The 15,889-nt window shown below is 41.8% G+C and overlaps 2 protein-coding genes across 2 annotated transcripts; one reads left to right on the forward strand and one right to left on the reverse strand.

Annotated features, from left to right (window-relative positions):
• The first annotated feature begins 1 nt into the window (after position 1).
• On the forward strand, positions 2 to 12,463 carry LOC117730688 (transmembrane and coiled-coil domains protein 1-like). Its single transcript, XM_034532552.1, is given in 12 exon segments — positions 2 to 113; positions 2,877 to 3,047; positions 4,914 to 4,957; positions 5,707 to 6,485; positions 9,130 to 9,295; positions 9,298 to 9,548; positions 10,283 to 10,379; positions 10,382 to 10,599; positions 10,602 to 10,770; positions 10,863 to 10,996; positions 11,077 to 11,226; positions 11,228 to 12,463. Coding segments are annotated over 9 exon segments (1,950 nt in total). The 5' UTR covers positions 2 to 113; positions 2,877 to 3,047; positions 4,914 to 4,957; positions 5,707 to 5,885; the 3' UTR covers positions 11,393 to 12,463.
• A 1,544-nt stretch (positions 12,464 to 14,007) lies between these two features.
• LOC117730668 (protein B4) lies at positions 14,008 to 15,543 on the reverse strand. Its single transcript, XM_034532529.1, has 5 exons — positions 15,436 to 15,543; positions 15,105 to 15,361; positions 14,927 to 15,035; positions 14,798 to 14,847; positions 14,008 to 14,442 (listed from the first exon to the last, which is right to left on the reverse strand). The coding sequence occupies exons 1-5, from the start codon at positions 15,518 to 15,520 to the stop codon at positions 14,008 to 14,010; spliced, it is 936 nt and encodes a 311-aa protein (XP_034388420.1). The 5' UTR covers positions 15,521 to 15,543.
• Positions 15,544 to 15,889: the final 346 nt, after the last annotated feature.

A 15,889-nucleotide genomic window follows, 5' to 3' on the forward strand; every position in this document is an offset into this window, starting at 1 on the left:
GCTCGAGAGTCGAGCCAGCCTGCTAACTGACAGGCTGAGTGGCCAGGCGGCGAGTAAGCGCCTGTTTTGTTACAAGGATAGTCTGGATGGGCGATGTGTAAATGTAGTTACATGTGAGTGATTACGAAGAAGGTTAATGGATGCGTGTGCTTTGTCAAGGTTTAACTTCGGCGACAACACCCAGGCCGGATTATAATACAACGGAACGGTCAGACCAGAATATGTCAAATTGAATTGAACTTACTTTGAGCAGAACAATTTAGACTTTGTCCTCAGTTAAACTCCGGCTATATTAGTACCAATACAAAGAGGGAAGCGGCGCAGACCGCACTGTGAGAGATGTAACTAGCTCGGACTTAAATACTCCACCGTGAAATACAAGACTCCACGGTGTGATTAAGAAACGCTGGTGGGAGTACGTGACAGATGGCCACCCAATACCTCCAATCTAAATGAACCGGTGTGTTTGAGCTGTTCACACCTGTGAGGGCGGTTTCAGGTGGTGTTGTCAGCTGGACCACGATTCTTCTTTACATTTCTATAAAATGAAGTTACATAATTCCACGTGTGGAGAAGAGCTGATAATGACATGAACGTACGTCTCATAAATGATGACTCAAGCTCTTTATCAATAACGTGAACATTGGTTGTGACAGTTGGTACTTTCTTTCCAGATTCCATTTTGGATACAAAAGTGTGATGGCCCAACAGAGGGATTGTCTAACAGTAATGGCATCTGTGGTTATGTGATGATTATGACCAACATTCTTAATGCAAGAGTGTTTAAAAAAGTTATTTGAACAGGTAAACCAGTTATCTATTGGGTTTGTCCTGGGACGTGTGTGTATCACGTGATGATCACCATCATATTCAAACCAGTGATTTGGGGGTAAAAAACCTGCATAAATACTTTAACACCTATCAGAGGTTACCATGTAACCTCTGATAGGTGTTATGCTAAATGTTCAGTAAACCTAACTACAGCATAGCGTAACGCCCGTGGCCCCGCCCCGCCACAGCAGTGCCGGTCTGTGCGTCCGTAAAGTAAAACGAACACTTCCCGGTGCAACACGTTAGCTGGTACTGCTAGCTACCAGAGGGGCAGACAAGCATCGAAACGGGGTCAACGATTCTTCAGGACGTTATCTACCACGACGGTTAGCACCACCCTTCAATAAACGATAAACTACATTGACGTTTACAGCTATTGTATGATGCACTTGAGTGCTTTTGAGGCCAGGCCTACGGACGTTGGCTAGCGAGCTGCTAATTTCATCCTCTTCTTATCTTTAGCTAATGTTAAACCGTTGGGCTCGGACTAATTTCAGTAACTTATTATTGTGACTCAAAACACACTACCAGGTACAACATGTATTTCCTCACACCATCTGCTTTTAAAATGTTAAGCGTACGTTACCACTGTTACCCTCCTTGCAATGCCATCGAATGCACCTGTAACCTGTGGAGTAATTTAATTAACTAACCTAAGCTGCACGGTGATAACACACTAACGTTCTCAGGTTAAATTAAAGTTCGTGTTTTACGCAATAGTATAAAGAAAATTAAACTTTATTGTTACTATTGACTGGGTGGTGATCTCATCGGAATGCACGTATGACTGTATCAGCGTATATATTCAGAGCGCGATACTGGGTGACGTCACCTTTTTGAGAACGTTAAATCATCTTTGAGTTACTTTCTCTCACTTGTGTGGCTCTTTCCGTCAGATAATCCCATGCGGCTATTCGGCACTATTAATTAACATTACACACTTAATTAAGCTAAAACTCCTTGGAGGCCTGTGCTTTTCCTTTTGCCATTTAAGCCACAGACTAGTTTAATCTTTTTGTAAAAATGTCTGAACTAGTTCCTTTGGGTTGAGTAATCACTTCTATTCTATTCAAATGATATTACCCTAAAATATCAGGTCTGGCAATAGGCTGCATTAAAAGTACAGTCGGTTTCATAATAATATATGATAATAATTATAATAATAATGATGACAATAATACTTATAGGAATAATACTATCTGGGATTTATCCTCCCAAATGTTTTACTATGTACACCAGCTAATGGTACACTTTTGTTTGCTGTCCTGTGCTGCTGAAATCTTCTGACAATGCATGCTGGTTGTATTTTTATCCAACTTTATATCAACTTGCTGTGATACCATGCAAGTGGAGCCGATGATAACCTCACAATAACAATGGTGGCTGGAGGGTTTTGAGCCAGTTGCTTTCCACCAACTGCAAAACATCTCCTCTGATCTAGGAGCTGGTTGGTTTAGATGTTATATACACTTTTAAATGTTTTAAATGACGGTTATCAGTCATGGAGACAGAATGCATTCAGCTAATATTATGATTGTTTTCCAACTGCATACAATCTATGATAGTTATAGTCTACGATATATATTGAATTCCATTAGTATAATGAAGCTTTACAAAATCATTGGTAACAAGTGGGATATGCGGATACTTAAAAAACATCGGACGTGTAGACTTGATGGTATAAATATCCAAACATTTCTGCCTTTCCCAGTGTATTTAGCCGATTCATATTTTTAAATTTATTTAGTTTGAGGAGAACAGCAAATGTAAATAATTGAGTAATACTGAGGTTAAGCTTTAGTCATGATGATCACAGATAGCTGAAACAGCATGTCAATAGGCTACTCTGTCATACAGAAGAACATCATTAATACAGCAATTATTGGAGACTTCTGTATAAGATCAATAGATTGGTCCAATACCATTTTAATAAATCGGGACATCACCCATGTGTCTGAAGTTGTCCCCTTCATAATGTCACAATTCCCTTCATAGCAAACAGTTTCTTACCCTGTCTTACATCTGTTTTTGGTTTGTTTTTGCAGCATGTGATTTTTCTAAATGTCCATGGAAACAGCTGACTAAAGTTTGACAGCTATCCCACCAGTTTTCCACTTGTAAGAATAGTAAGGAAGCAGTGCTGGAAATTTGTTTGGATTAAACCCTTCCTTGTGTTAATAGATCCAAAAGTCATCTGCTGATGACCACGCCTGAAGGTATGTTTATCTGTACTTTGACTCTTGCTGAGTTTTGTTTTTATATTTAATATTAACATGAATTACATTGTTGTAATTTGTGAACACAATCTGAAACTAATGAGTGCTAATCTTCAGTGATATGTGAAAATGTATTGGAATAAAGCATGTAAGCCTATGCCGATATAGCAATGACCTAAGAGGACACCCTGCTTCCAGATACACACATTTTAGCTTAAGGCTGCTAGTCATGCACAACACTCTGTAGATGTGTGACCTTGGAGCACTGCATGTACATAGTGATAGGCGAATGGTGGTTGACCCACTTTGAAAAGAAAACTTTGCCCTCTAGCGTAGAGAAGTCGGACGTCATCATATTTTTATTGTAGGTGAGGGAAATAGTTCCATATCTGTGTCCTATGTCCTTGTCCTGAGGTTTTACTGCAATATGTTACACTGAGTTACTGAATGTCCCGCGTCTCTGTCGATAATCAGTGATTCAGGAAATGAGTAACTGTTTTTTCTGATTTGAGGCATTCTTACATGAAGCTGTGTTAAATCAGTTGTCTATATATGATAATTGTTAGCCTTAACATTCCGACATCTATTTCCAAGAGCCAGTAAAATGTGCACTTACACCTGCCAGTTTTAAAGTAGCAGCCATGAAACTCAGTGTATACATACGTGAAGACAACATAACTTCATTATGGTTCACTTATGTTTGAGGATATGTAGTATATACCAGCTGTATGTTTATACTTAAGGTACTGTCCTAGAGGGAGGGATGTTTGAAATATTTCTGTTGATGTATTCATTTGTTTTGAGTAATGAGTGAGATGAGGACGGCAGTAAGGGAAAGGTAATTGAATTTTCGAAACAAAACCATTGTTCCAGCATGTTGATCAGCAAGACTTGGTTACTCTTGTCCTTATTGTACTGTACACTACCACCTACCCTTTAACAAAGTGCTTTCTTATCTAACACTGCAGAGCTAACAGCAGGTCCAGCAGTAATGAGTCACTGTGTTGCACTAATGGAGCCTTTCATAGGGGTTTTGGTTGCTAGATTGTGCTGCTGGCTTGTTAAGTGATACTTAGTGCTGACTCGTGGAATCGTTTTTCCATTTGTCTGCAAAATAATCCATGTACTATAGTCTGACCCATCTCTTTGGGCTTTGGATATTTGCTTTAGGGAAACATGCTTTTTTCCATCATGTATTGTAAAACAGGCCTGTCCAGGTGCTTGAAGACTAAAGGAGGCGCACATCTCAAACTGACTATTGTTATTGTAGAAATTAATTGTATTCTTTACGAAAAAAAGTAGGTGTCGTAACTGTTAGCAATGGGTGCTATTCAGATTTATTTAACAATGTGTTTCAAGCATGCAGAGGCATATCAGCTTTAGAAATAAACACTGAAGCAAAAATACTGAATGATAGCTTCTAAGATCATCATCATCATCTTTAAAAGCAAGATGTTTGGCCTTGACCTTGATGGTGTCAGATCAGTACAGGTATTGTGAAAAAAGCCATGTCCATTTGACCATGTCAGAAATATATGATCAAATATGTAATAATAGATATGTGTATATAAGGATAGCGTGCACATTCATTTACTGAAGATCTCTCTCTGAGTAACCCCGTTTATTTATTTTCCTCTCCTTGCCCCCCACCCCGAACCCCTCTCAGATGAGAGATGACTTATGCAGTGAGCACTATTGCGTTCATGCCATGTTCTGATGTTTGTTTCGATGTACAGCTAATATTATTTCTTCAACAGTGTCTGGAGCTGCTGTGATGCTACAGTATGCCTCTTTTTAAACCTTATCCTTTTCTTTGGTATGGAAAATATTATTTAGTTTTTTTTGTTTCTATTTCTGTCTATTTAGCCAATCCCGAGTTGTGAGTCAGAAGAGGCGAAGCTGGGCTGATGGTAAGCTTTCTGTCACTCTCTCTCTCACCTCTTCACTTTCTTTCTTTCTCACTGTCTCATTACATGTTGGTCTGTCATCTGAAGGCCAAAGTCGGAATGGTCCTTTACATTACAGGATGTAGCCTTATTATACAATAAGATGCAAGGAGGAGACCGCCATGGATCGTTGAATACCTTAATCAGTTGAGAATTGGATAATAATCCCAGACCCTTTTAGAATTTCATTTACATTTTTCACACTGTAGTCTCTTTGTTGGCATCATCAGAGCACTCTCAGTTATGTTGATTATTAATTTCCATGATGAATACTTTCTGAAATGTGATTGTACAACTGTAATGAGGGCTTTTGAACAGTCAGGTTTGAATGCCCAGAAACAAACAATAGAAAGTGATTTCAGAAACAGCCTAAGGCATTGACTGTTAAACGTGTGCAATATACCAAACATGGACATTTCAGAAACTGTTCTTAGTGCTTGTTTATTTTGTAGACTTTCTGTTGTTGCATTACCGGGTTGGCACTGCCAGACATGCCACATACTGTTAAAGCTAAAAATTGTACTTTCTGTTTTCATTCAGCAGAGAGACAATATAACGTTTTTTTCAATCATGAATATTTTGCAAAAAGATTATTTTAGTGGTCATGTCTGTCAACCCAGTTTATGTTGCTTGATGTTTTATATTCTGCTGCTTATTATGTTCATCACTCACTGCTGCATGTCATAATCCATTTTATTTTCCTTTTATGGTAGACAAGCATGACATTCAGCCAAGCCACAGATGCATGTCCACTCAAAAGGCCCAACTGAGCGACATACCCTCTGCTTCCCGGCTCTCAACAAGTCGCTCAGGGGGTGGGGGGGTGTCGACGGGACATAGCTAGTCCCCTGCACCCCCAAGTAGAACCTCACTGTGAAACTGGAGGTCTCTGATGGATCAGGGTAGTAATGAGCAGAGTCCAGAGGAGCCGGACACGGGAGGCCGAGCGGAGCTGGAGGTCGGCAGGAGGGCGTCGGAGTCAGAGCATGGCTTGTCCAAAATCACCCATAACGCCCTGGAGAACATGGGAGCGTTGGGCCATGGCCTGAAGCAGTTCTTCCAGCCACAGCGCCGACGCTCCTCCGTTTCCCCACATGACTCTGTCTCGTCCTGCACAGGCGCCCCTCCCTCCGAACCCACTGATGTAGGGTCCGAAGTAGGGTACGCTCCTGCCTCCTTGGCCCTCCCTTTGGATTCTGACAACCCTGCCGCTTCCGCCCCTCCCGCAGCTCTGAGCCGTGTTCTGCAGCAGATCCGAGGTGCTCCACCAATGAAGCGAGGCACCAGCCTGCAGAGCCGCCGCAGCAAGGTGGGGGGCACCGGGGAGCCTCCCCAGAAAGGTAGCCCACAGATCCACCGGCGCAGCACCCATGAAGCCCTGCTGCAGGCTGGACGCCCACGTTCCTCCTCGACCACAGATACACCCAGCAGCCCAGCTCTAGCTGACGTTCTGCTAACCTCTGGTTACCACTCAACTGAGGAGCCTGACAAGGTGAGTGTCTAAGTCCTGCCAGGTGGTCCAGGTGAGAAATAAACCATGGACATGCAACAGTACATTCTTAACAGAGTAGGAAGAAATTCCAATGTTTGTACAAGTGATGTACTGGGAGGTTTGTGATATAGGTTATATAGGCAATTGCCGAGAATGCCAGTTTGTGGGTGCGCATGAAAAAAATCGATTGGCGAGTCATAATTTAGTCAAATCTGAACACAGACATGAAACGCACTCCTGGAATCAGCGTGACTTACACTTTGTCTCTAATGTTCATCACAGATAAATGTCCATAAATGTGCTTAGAAATCATAGAAAAAGAGCCGCTTCTTATAACTTAAGAACTTGTCTTGTGTTCATCATGTTTAGCAGTTTTCTTGAGTGTATATAAAGTAATCCAGTAATTGTTGTCTGTGCACTGAGGAATCAGGAACTGCTAATAGCTAATGCAGTATCACTTTCATAAATGCTAATATTTAAACAAATATAGGAAAAAAATGTGTTTCTAATAGTTAACTCATGTATTCAATGACAACATATTTCCTGCTTGCATCCCTAAAGAATGATGGGAACTGTAGTTCTAAAACTCGAGAATTTGTCAAATAAATGCAATGAAAAATGTTAGCACTGACAAAATTCATGAACATTTGCTTTTTCTTTATGCACTAGTGCCCCACCAACATTATTGTGTCGCTGGAACCTCTTCTTCTGATCATCGGATCTCCTCTATTCATATACAAATATTTTTGGTGTGACTTCATTTTCTTCTTAACTCATAATTTTATATATATATATATTAATATTTGTCCTAGTAAATGCACAGTACAACTCACATTACAAAACATGGCCTAATTATACTGAATTCACTCTTGAAATGGTTGTATTCATAGAAAAAATAGCTTCAGGACATAAAACATTCAAATGCAAATCGTAATACAAAGAGACACTGTGCATTCATGCATTGCATTGTATTTGTTTGCAACTAAGCTGTAAAAAAAAAAATAGAAGATAAAACTGAGTCATTCGCTAATATCTATGAAAGAATATCAAAACTAAGTGAATTGTGCAAACGTGTTAAAGGCTGTTAATGGTTTCGATGTGCCTGGATGAACCGATGAATGGGGAGATGAGCTGTCAGCGGTGGGAGGTCAGCGATTGCCTTTGAGTGGTTTGTGTCTATGTGCTTTAAGCCTTTCTAAATTTAGACTCTTGCTGTCTCTGAGTGTACTTAAGGTCAGAGAAGGCTTGTAGGGCTAAACAAAAATGTTTTCTTTTTACATTGAATGTTGATAGAAATCTGGAAACGACACCTTCAGTGTTATAAACCGGTCGTACTGTAAAGGTTGTCAAAAAGAACATGCATGTATCAAACCTGACACAGTAATTTCAGCAGATGATAACATCTTTACACACGATAGTCCATTGAAGTAGGGGGCTGGATGTCAGCAGTGTGACATCTAGAATCTCTGGAATTAAAAATTAGGAGGAAGTAGGCATCATAATACGAGAGGTAATGGCACACTGTTTTGAAGCTCTGGCTTCAAAACTCACTGGAGGCTGGAAATAAGTTAATCAACAGATGTCATGTGGAAGATGGAATAATTTCACCCCCCTGTGTTATCATCCATCTTAAGAAAAGTATGACCTGTTATTTGTAATCGATAATCATCTACTGGGATTCATCCTCGGTGGAAACAGGTTGTCTTTTGGTTGCCATGCAATCATGATTGGTAGTTCTTTCATAAAGGCAGATACAAAATTAATTATCCAAGAACCTTTTTGCACTTTTATCATTTTGTGTATGTCTGCTAGATACCTACAGTTTAAGTAACAGATGCATGGAATCAAATGGCTAATTTGTGGTACATGCTGGCATTTAACCAAACCTCTCTATTATGTTATTGATTAGCAGCTCTATCTAATCGCCTCCGTCAATGTGAATTTAAACTACAGCTTCCTGCACAGTACATAGTCAGACAACACAACGCTTTATTCCATCTTTATGGTTTACACTTAAACTGGTTCAGAAATACTTGACAGTAGTTATTCAGAGTACAAGGAGCTCAACAGCTGGTGTGTTTCCAATAGGGGCTCTTATGATGGGACCAATTCAGTTTGTGATTTATATTTACCTCTCCTCTTGTTTCAGTTTGAGCCTGAAGGCTCTGACGACTGTTGATGGCTTCACATAATATGCACTGGCCTTTTAACTAAATTACCCCTTCCTCATGAGGAGGACAATTTTAAATCATAATGTCATAACTCCTCATCGACTCTTCGTTAACTTGGCCTATTTTTGAGCTTTTGTTCCTCACAATAGTCACTGCATCTCCACCTGTGACTCCTTGAAGTGATGTTGTGAAGTCACAGCCAAAAGGCATCTTTTGTTCTACTGGTGCCATCTGCTTTTGTGAAATGTGAATGCGTTTAGTGTATGTAGGTTTTGTGGTTTGTATGCATGTATGTTAGTTTCCAGAAACAAAACACTGCCTTATATTATTGCCAGTACAGTATTGACAGCAATACATCACCCAGTGCTCGCACAATAATGCATGATAGTTATATCTTGACAAACAGTGATTTTAATGTTAGTCTTGATAAACTTTAACTTTACCCTTCTCTTCTGTTCACATTTTTTGAACAGCTGGATCGCTATGATGGATCAGGCCCTGCTGTGTCACCCAATGCTCTCCCCTACGGTGCAGATGGGTATGATGTGGTTGACAGTACCCCAGACCCCCAGCGAACAAAGCAGGCCATTGCTCAACTACAACAGAAGATCCTCAAACTCACAGAACAAATTAAAATTGAACAACTGCACGTGATGACAACGTGGCTGAATACCTGAAACTAGCCAATAATGCAGACAAACAGCAGAGTGCTCGCATCAAACAGGTGTTTGAGAAGAAGAACCAAAAGTCAGCTCAGACTATACAGCAGCTGCAGAGGAAACTCGAGCACTACCACCGGAAGCTTCGAGAGGTGGAACACAACGGCATTCCTCGCCAGCCCAAAGATGTTTTCCGAGACATGCACCAGGGGCTGAAAGATGTTGGAGCCAAGGTTTGTGCTTTCCGGGTGCCTTCCTTGTTTTGTTTTTTTTGGTTGCCAAACCCACTCAGGAATATTTAGCGGGTTTTATTGAACAAAAACACTACATATCTTTTTTTTCAATAAAGTATACCGTATTTCATCTAAATTTATTGATTGAGAAAAAGGAAAGGGGTCAAGAGAGCTGACTACTTGGTTGAGAATAGACTGTTTATAAAAATGAATAATGGCTGTTTTCCATTCATGTGTGCCAGTATGGCTCATGGAATAAAACCCAAACATTTCTACTTGCTGATAATGGTGTCTAGTCATGCAGAGAGTTTTGTCCATGCAGGGAACAAACCTGAATGCCTCAGAGCTTATAAGAAGATCATAATGTGGAGTTATTGTTGTGCCTTAAACTTCACGCACACAAAAGTAATGGGTGGAAAATGTCCATTATCGAAGAAGTTAACCTCCTGTTTTGCCCAAAGTGCAGAATTAACCTTTAGCTCCAGTGATCTGGTCAGAGCCCTGGATTTTATAAAGGGTGTGGATGGTTTGCACTAAAACTGCAGGATTATGTGTTGTTATAAGGTAAGACGACTCATGCGGTTCCTGTGTGTTTAAGGCTATTTAATGACAACTGCTGAAGCTGTCAGGCTGTGTGATAAATACTTTAGTGATCCGTTTGACCGCAGTTCAACTAGTTTTCATATTGCTAACTCGACACAGCCTGAGCACTTACCTGAAATCACTCATTACAGGTGACGGGGGGCCTCTCCAGTTTCTCTCAAGCCACTCATTCTGCCGCTGGAGCTGTGGTGTCTAAGCCGAGAGAAATCGCCTCCCTCATCCGCAACAAGTTGGCAGTGCTGATAACATTGCATCTTTGAAAGATTCCTTGGATGAAACCCAGGGAGATGAGGGTGTTGGCCCTGGAACGGCGAGGGCCCTTGGGACCGGACAGTTGCAGTCCAGCCCAAAGTATGGCAGTGATGATGACTGTTCTAGCGCTACTTCCGGCTCTGCAGGTGTCAACAGCACAACTGGAGCTCCCGGAGGCCCCCCTAGCTCCAAGGGCCAACACCCTGGGATCATGGCCAGGCCTCAGGCTTTGATGCTATACTCCATGAGATCCAAGAGCTCCGGGAAAACCAAGGTCGACTGGAAGAGTCCTTTGAAAACCTAAAGTCTCACTATCAGCGGGACTACACGATGATCATGGAGGCCTTGCAAGAGGAACGATACAGGTGTCATATCATATCCTATACACTAATAGGTCTGTATGGGGAGAAGGAAATCATCCTGTTTGTGATGTACTGCTGTTGTGTCACTCTTTTGCAGTGTGAACGTTGGAAGAACAACTCAATGACTTGACAGAACTGCACCAAAATGAAATTCTGAACTTGAAACAGGAACTTGCCAGCATGGAGGAGAAGATTGCTTACCAGTCTTACGAAAGAGCGAGGGACATTCAGGTGAGCTCCACTGAAAATAACCATGATGCTTCTGCTTTTGTTATCGGAAGCTATTTCACTGACTTGTCCCTGACCTGTAGGAGGCGCTGGAGGCATGTCAGACGCGTATCTCAAGATGGAGCTGCAGCAGCCAGCAACAGCAGGTGGTGCAGCTAGAGGGTTTGGAGAACGCCACAGCACGGACTCTACTAGGAAAACTAATCAATGTGCTGCTGGCTGTTATGGCTGTCCCTTTTGGTGTTTGTGTCCACAGTGGCTAACTGTGTTGTCCCCTTAATGAAAACACGCAGCCGCACGTTTTCTACGCTGCTCCTTGTAATCCTCCTCGCCTTCCTCTGGAGGCACTGGGATGCCATCTCAGAGTATCTGCATCACTTTCTTCTGCACCCCAGATGACCAGCTTGGAGAGGCTTATTTAAATAATGACGGGACGGAGGATTTGGGGCTGATGTTGTGAAGGGAGGACACTGACCCATACAGGCAGTTGAAACTCAATACTCCTTCCTTTTCTGCTTCTTCAGCAGCTTCTTGAAACACTCAGGAGGGTTGCATCATTGGTTTGTCACTTTATCTCTTTCTGAAAGGTGTTGAGAAGAATCCTACAGAGAATAAGGAGAGCAATTGGATGTTTGGTATCAACCCACTATCTTTGGTGCAATTGGCACAAGCACATACTGTTAAGGGTTGAATGGGCATGAGTGAAGGAGGGGCTGAGAGAACTGCACACTTGATTTCTCTCTTCTGAGTGAATTTGTTTACATGTGGAAAACTTGCATTGTTTTCCCACAGAAGAAATTGTAATTCAGAGTTTTTATTACTTTTGAGCTAATTCAAGGGTGTTGTTTTTAAGTCATTGCTATTTTTAATACAGCTAACATATTGCTTTGTATTTACTTTTAACTGTAATGAGCTGAGTGTTCTGCGTGATTTAGTTGCCCATATTCTCTTTTTGTACGTTCCTCTCTCTCTTCTAGTCTTGCCACTCTGGTTTTTCAGTCTGCTCTTTTGTTCCCCTTTACTCAGTCTTTACATTTCAGCCTCTGTGACCAACTCTTCCTCTTCCTGCCCCCGACACTCTGAAGAATTGGGTGCTTGCACATCAGCTACCTTGCTCTGGAAACCAGACTTGTCACTGGATCAAATAATAGTGGGTTCTTGACTTGTTTCTTACGGATGTGTGAAGTCACTAACACTGGTTCTGCCAGAACCGGGATATTTGCTATCAAGAACTTTAATATTTGGAGTTGCGACCCTGTCCTCTGGGCCGACTGGCTCCTGCTATCCTGGTGGCTTTTCAACTGCAGAAGAATAATCAATGAACTGAATTAACATACTTGAAGAGCGATTAAAGTGCTCAAAGACTCAGTGCTTCCGTACTGTTTCTCTTAGTGACAATGAAATAGTAATACTTTTTAGTTTATTTTTTATTTTTAAAGACAAATAAATTTGCTGTTTTAAAATGTGAAATTGAAAGTAACTTGTATTTGTCTCCAATGTCATGAACTTGCTAAATTGTATATCACACAACAAAAGCCTCTTGTTGGGGTCACTTTGGTTCATATGTTTGGAATACACTGTATTTAAGAGTGGGTGTGTTTTTACTGGTGTTATGAACACAGTTGCCAGTATGGAGCCTTAATTCGTAGGTGACTAGTTATCCCCACAAAATCTTGGAAATGTTACCATTAATTGGACCTAAGGCCATGCGAGTAACACAGGCATGAAGTGTTGACGTTTTAGACTGTAGCATTTAATACATTATCCTCAGATATGCTATTTGTTGCAAATGTGAAAAAAACAGTACTCAAAAGGTGACACATTAACATTTATTATAATGCTCATTCATCCTAGTACTGCCAATGTTGTTATGTGCATTGGGGTCAGCGATGTGAGGCCATCAAGACCCTTTAATGTTCCTTTTTCATAGCAATTGAGCTATCCATGTGTTATTCACCTTTCATTTCCCTCCCATGGCATTGTGTGCTGCCAACAAGGTATATATTTCCAACAAAGCCAACAACGAAGGAGTCAGTCCTGAAAAGGTCCTGATCAGGCACAATAGTGAAAAAACTAAGTAGCCGCTAAGTTTATCCACATTATGGCCATGCAGATTTTGGTTCAAATGCAGGTCTTGTCTTGTAAATCTCTGCCTCCACTGCAATTCAATGGAATTTTGGTGATGTGCAAAAGTGGGTCCTGGTACCTTCAGAGTTTTTTTGCTAAGACATGCCATTTCAGGGGCAAAAAAACCCTGTTATATCTTTCATTTAATTCTGATGGAATCAATGCCTTAAGGGTCAATATATTAACTCCATACCAGGTAGTCTCATGCTCAGATTCTTAACTAAAAGTCAGCCCATCCTATTCTAAGAGGTCCTTTTGTAATAGTTTTGCCAACAGTTAAATGCTGCATAGTCCTAAATGAAAATGATACCTAGGGGCAGGTAGTATTCCAGAATAGAAAAATTGTACCCAGGGCTCTGTAGCACATCGACTTGGTCATGAGAGCACCTTCAGACCGTTCTGTCTCCATGTTGTAGGAGGCGCTGAAGGCAAACATGTCTCTTCGAGCAGAAACAGCAGGTGGTGCATCTTGAAGCTCAGGACAACGCAACAGCAAGGACTCTACTTGGACAACTAAGCAATGTGCTAGCCATGCCGGTGTGTGGGCCACCCCTTGATTAAACATGCAGCTACACTTTCAATGCTGCCTGTCTCCCTTTGTCTTGCTGTAGATGCAGAGTGATGTCATTTGAGTAGCCAAAGGAGTTTTCTCCACATGAAAAGGGGGACACTCAAGACAACTAGTCTAGACTCAAACATCACTAATTCTCTTGAGCAATCTAGCGCAAAAGACTAGCACCAGTTCTACTTAAGTTATATTACTTTATATCCACAGACAAGCAAAATAAGACATTGCATCCTCAAAATGCACAGAGTAGAAAGCACACTACAGCTCTAAAAATATTATTTTTTATTGCAAAATAGTATAAAAACAGTCAATTGTACATTTATTCAGCAGTCTTCCTCCCTCGTTTCCCAGTTGCTTTAGCAGCAGGGGCCTCACTGCTTGCTTTAGCAGCTTTGCTCTGAGGTGCCTTTCCTGCCTTTGCCTCCTTGGTAGACTCCTTGGTAGCCTTTGCTGCCTCCTTGGTAGCCTTTGCTGCCTCCTTGGTAGACTCCTTGGTAGCCTTTGCTGACTCCTTGGTAGCCTTTGCTGACTCCTTGGTAGCCTTTGCTGACTCCTTGGTAGCCTTTGCTGACTCCTTGGTAGCCTTTGCTGACTCCTTGGTAGCCTTTGCTACTGTAGTTTTGGCTCCCTCACCATCATCTTTCTCTGCAGCTTTTCTTGCTTTTGGCTTCTTTGCTGGAGCAACCTTTGAGGTAGTCGGTGCTGAGGTTGCAGCTTCCTTTACTTTCTTAGACCTTTTGGGAGGGTTGTGTTCCTAAAGGGGGGGGGGGGGAACAAAACTGAAAAAAGTCGGTCATAATTCCAAGCAGTCCCTACAGGCCCCAGACACATTTATGTTTAAAATGGCCATTCCTAGTCATTTAGTTGGATTGTACCGAATTGTTGGCAGGATATTTCAGTGGAAGAGCATGTGCTCAGCCAACCCACTGTATGAAAGCGTAAAATAAAAAATGTATACATTTTAATGCCCCAGAATTTCTGTAGATCATTGCCTCAAAGCTGATAGGCGTGCCAAAAATATTTGCAAGTAGGCACATGTGTGACTTGAAATAACAGACTGCGATGACAACCTAGTATCTGCAACGCACAGCACACAAACATTGCCTCACCTCCTTTGACTCGTCCTCTTCATTGGCAGAATCTTCCTTTTTTGCGACACCTTGAAGAAATTACAGGCTATTAAAAACCAGCCCTCCTAAAATTGCTTAAATAGTGGTTGTAGTCAGTTTTATTCATACCCGCTTTCTTGGGCTTCTTGGCTCCATCCTTGGCCGCTTTGGGTACTTTTTCCACATTGGGATCCACATTCTCAGTTGTGGGCTTTGCCTCCTTCACTTTTGGTGCAAGCTAGTTGAGGACAAAAAGGAGCAATTAAGAGTTATTTGACCCGATTTGACCTGTATTTAGACAGCTTACCCTAAATTTTCCCATTGCGCCAGTGGTGACTTTGGAGTTGACAGGCCGCACCAGCGTGCCGGTCTCGATTCCTTTCTTCAGGGCCCTACGGACCAAGTGCTTCAACCGCACCAAATCCACAGAGGGGTATTTTTGTTTGATATAACTCTGAATGGCTTGGGAGGAGAGCCCTTTGCGCGAGTCCAACTCTTCCAGTGCTTCTTTCACCATTATTGCTGTGGTGGGATGAGTTGCTAGTTTGCGCAGCGCCGCAGCATCTAGAGAGCAAGCCGACAGAGTTAAACATGGACTGAAATGTCACGTTTTCTGGTTAAATGAAAAACAAGCGGACCTGGTTTTTTCTCTTCCACCGGGGCATCGCTGGAGGACGGCATGGGCGGCTCAGCGGAGTCTGCTGCGGGCTTTTTAGGAGGCATGGCTGAGAATTCAATAGAACAAGAAAAACTGACGTCTGAGAGTAGGCAATGCTGGTCTCCGTCTTTATGCAGCTGCTTCCGGTAAAAAGAGACCAGGTGAATCCCATCAGCACCAGGTGCGATTCATTAGGCTAAACGAGAGCCGTCTAGGCTCTTGGTTCATCCCCCTTCTTGAGGCAGTTTTGAATTCTTTGAACGTGCCAAAGTCAAATCCCTCTTTTGCAATTCTAGGTCAATACAAAATTATAGTAAAAATATGAAAAAGATAATCAGGAAGAGGTGCCCAAACCAATGAGTTTGTCATGAGTTAATCTCTAATCGTAAAGATTCTTGTGCACTCGTCTGGGTAAATGTTTCCTTGCAAGCGTC

This window comes from Cyclopterus lumpus, chromosome 5, assembly GCF_009769545.1.
Source record: "Cyclopterus lumpus isolate fCycLum1 chromosome 5, fCycLum1.pri, whole genome shotgun sequence".
Lineage (NCBI taxonomy): Eukaryota > Metazoa > Chordata > Actinopteri > Perciformes > Cyclopteridae > Cyclopterus > Cyclopterus lumpus.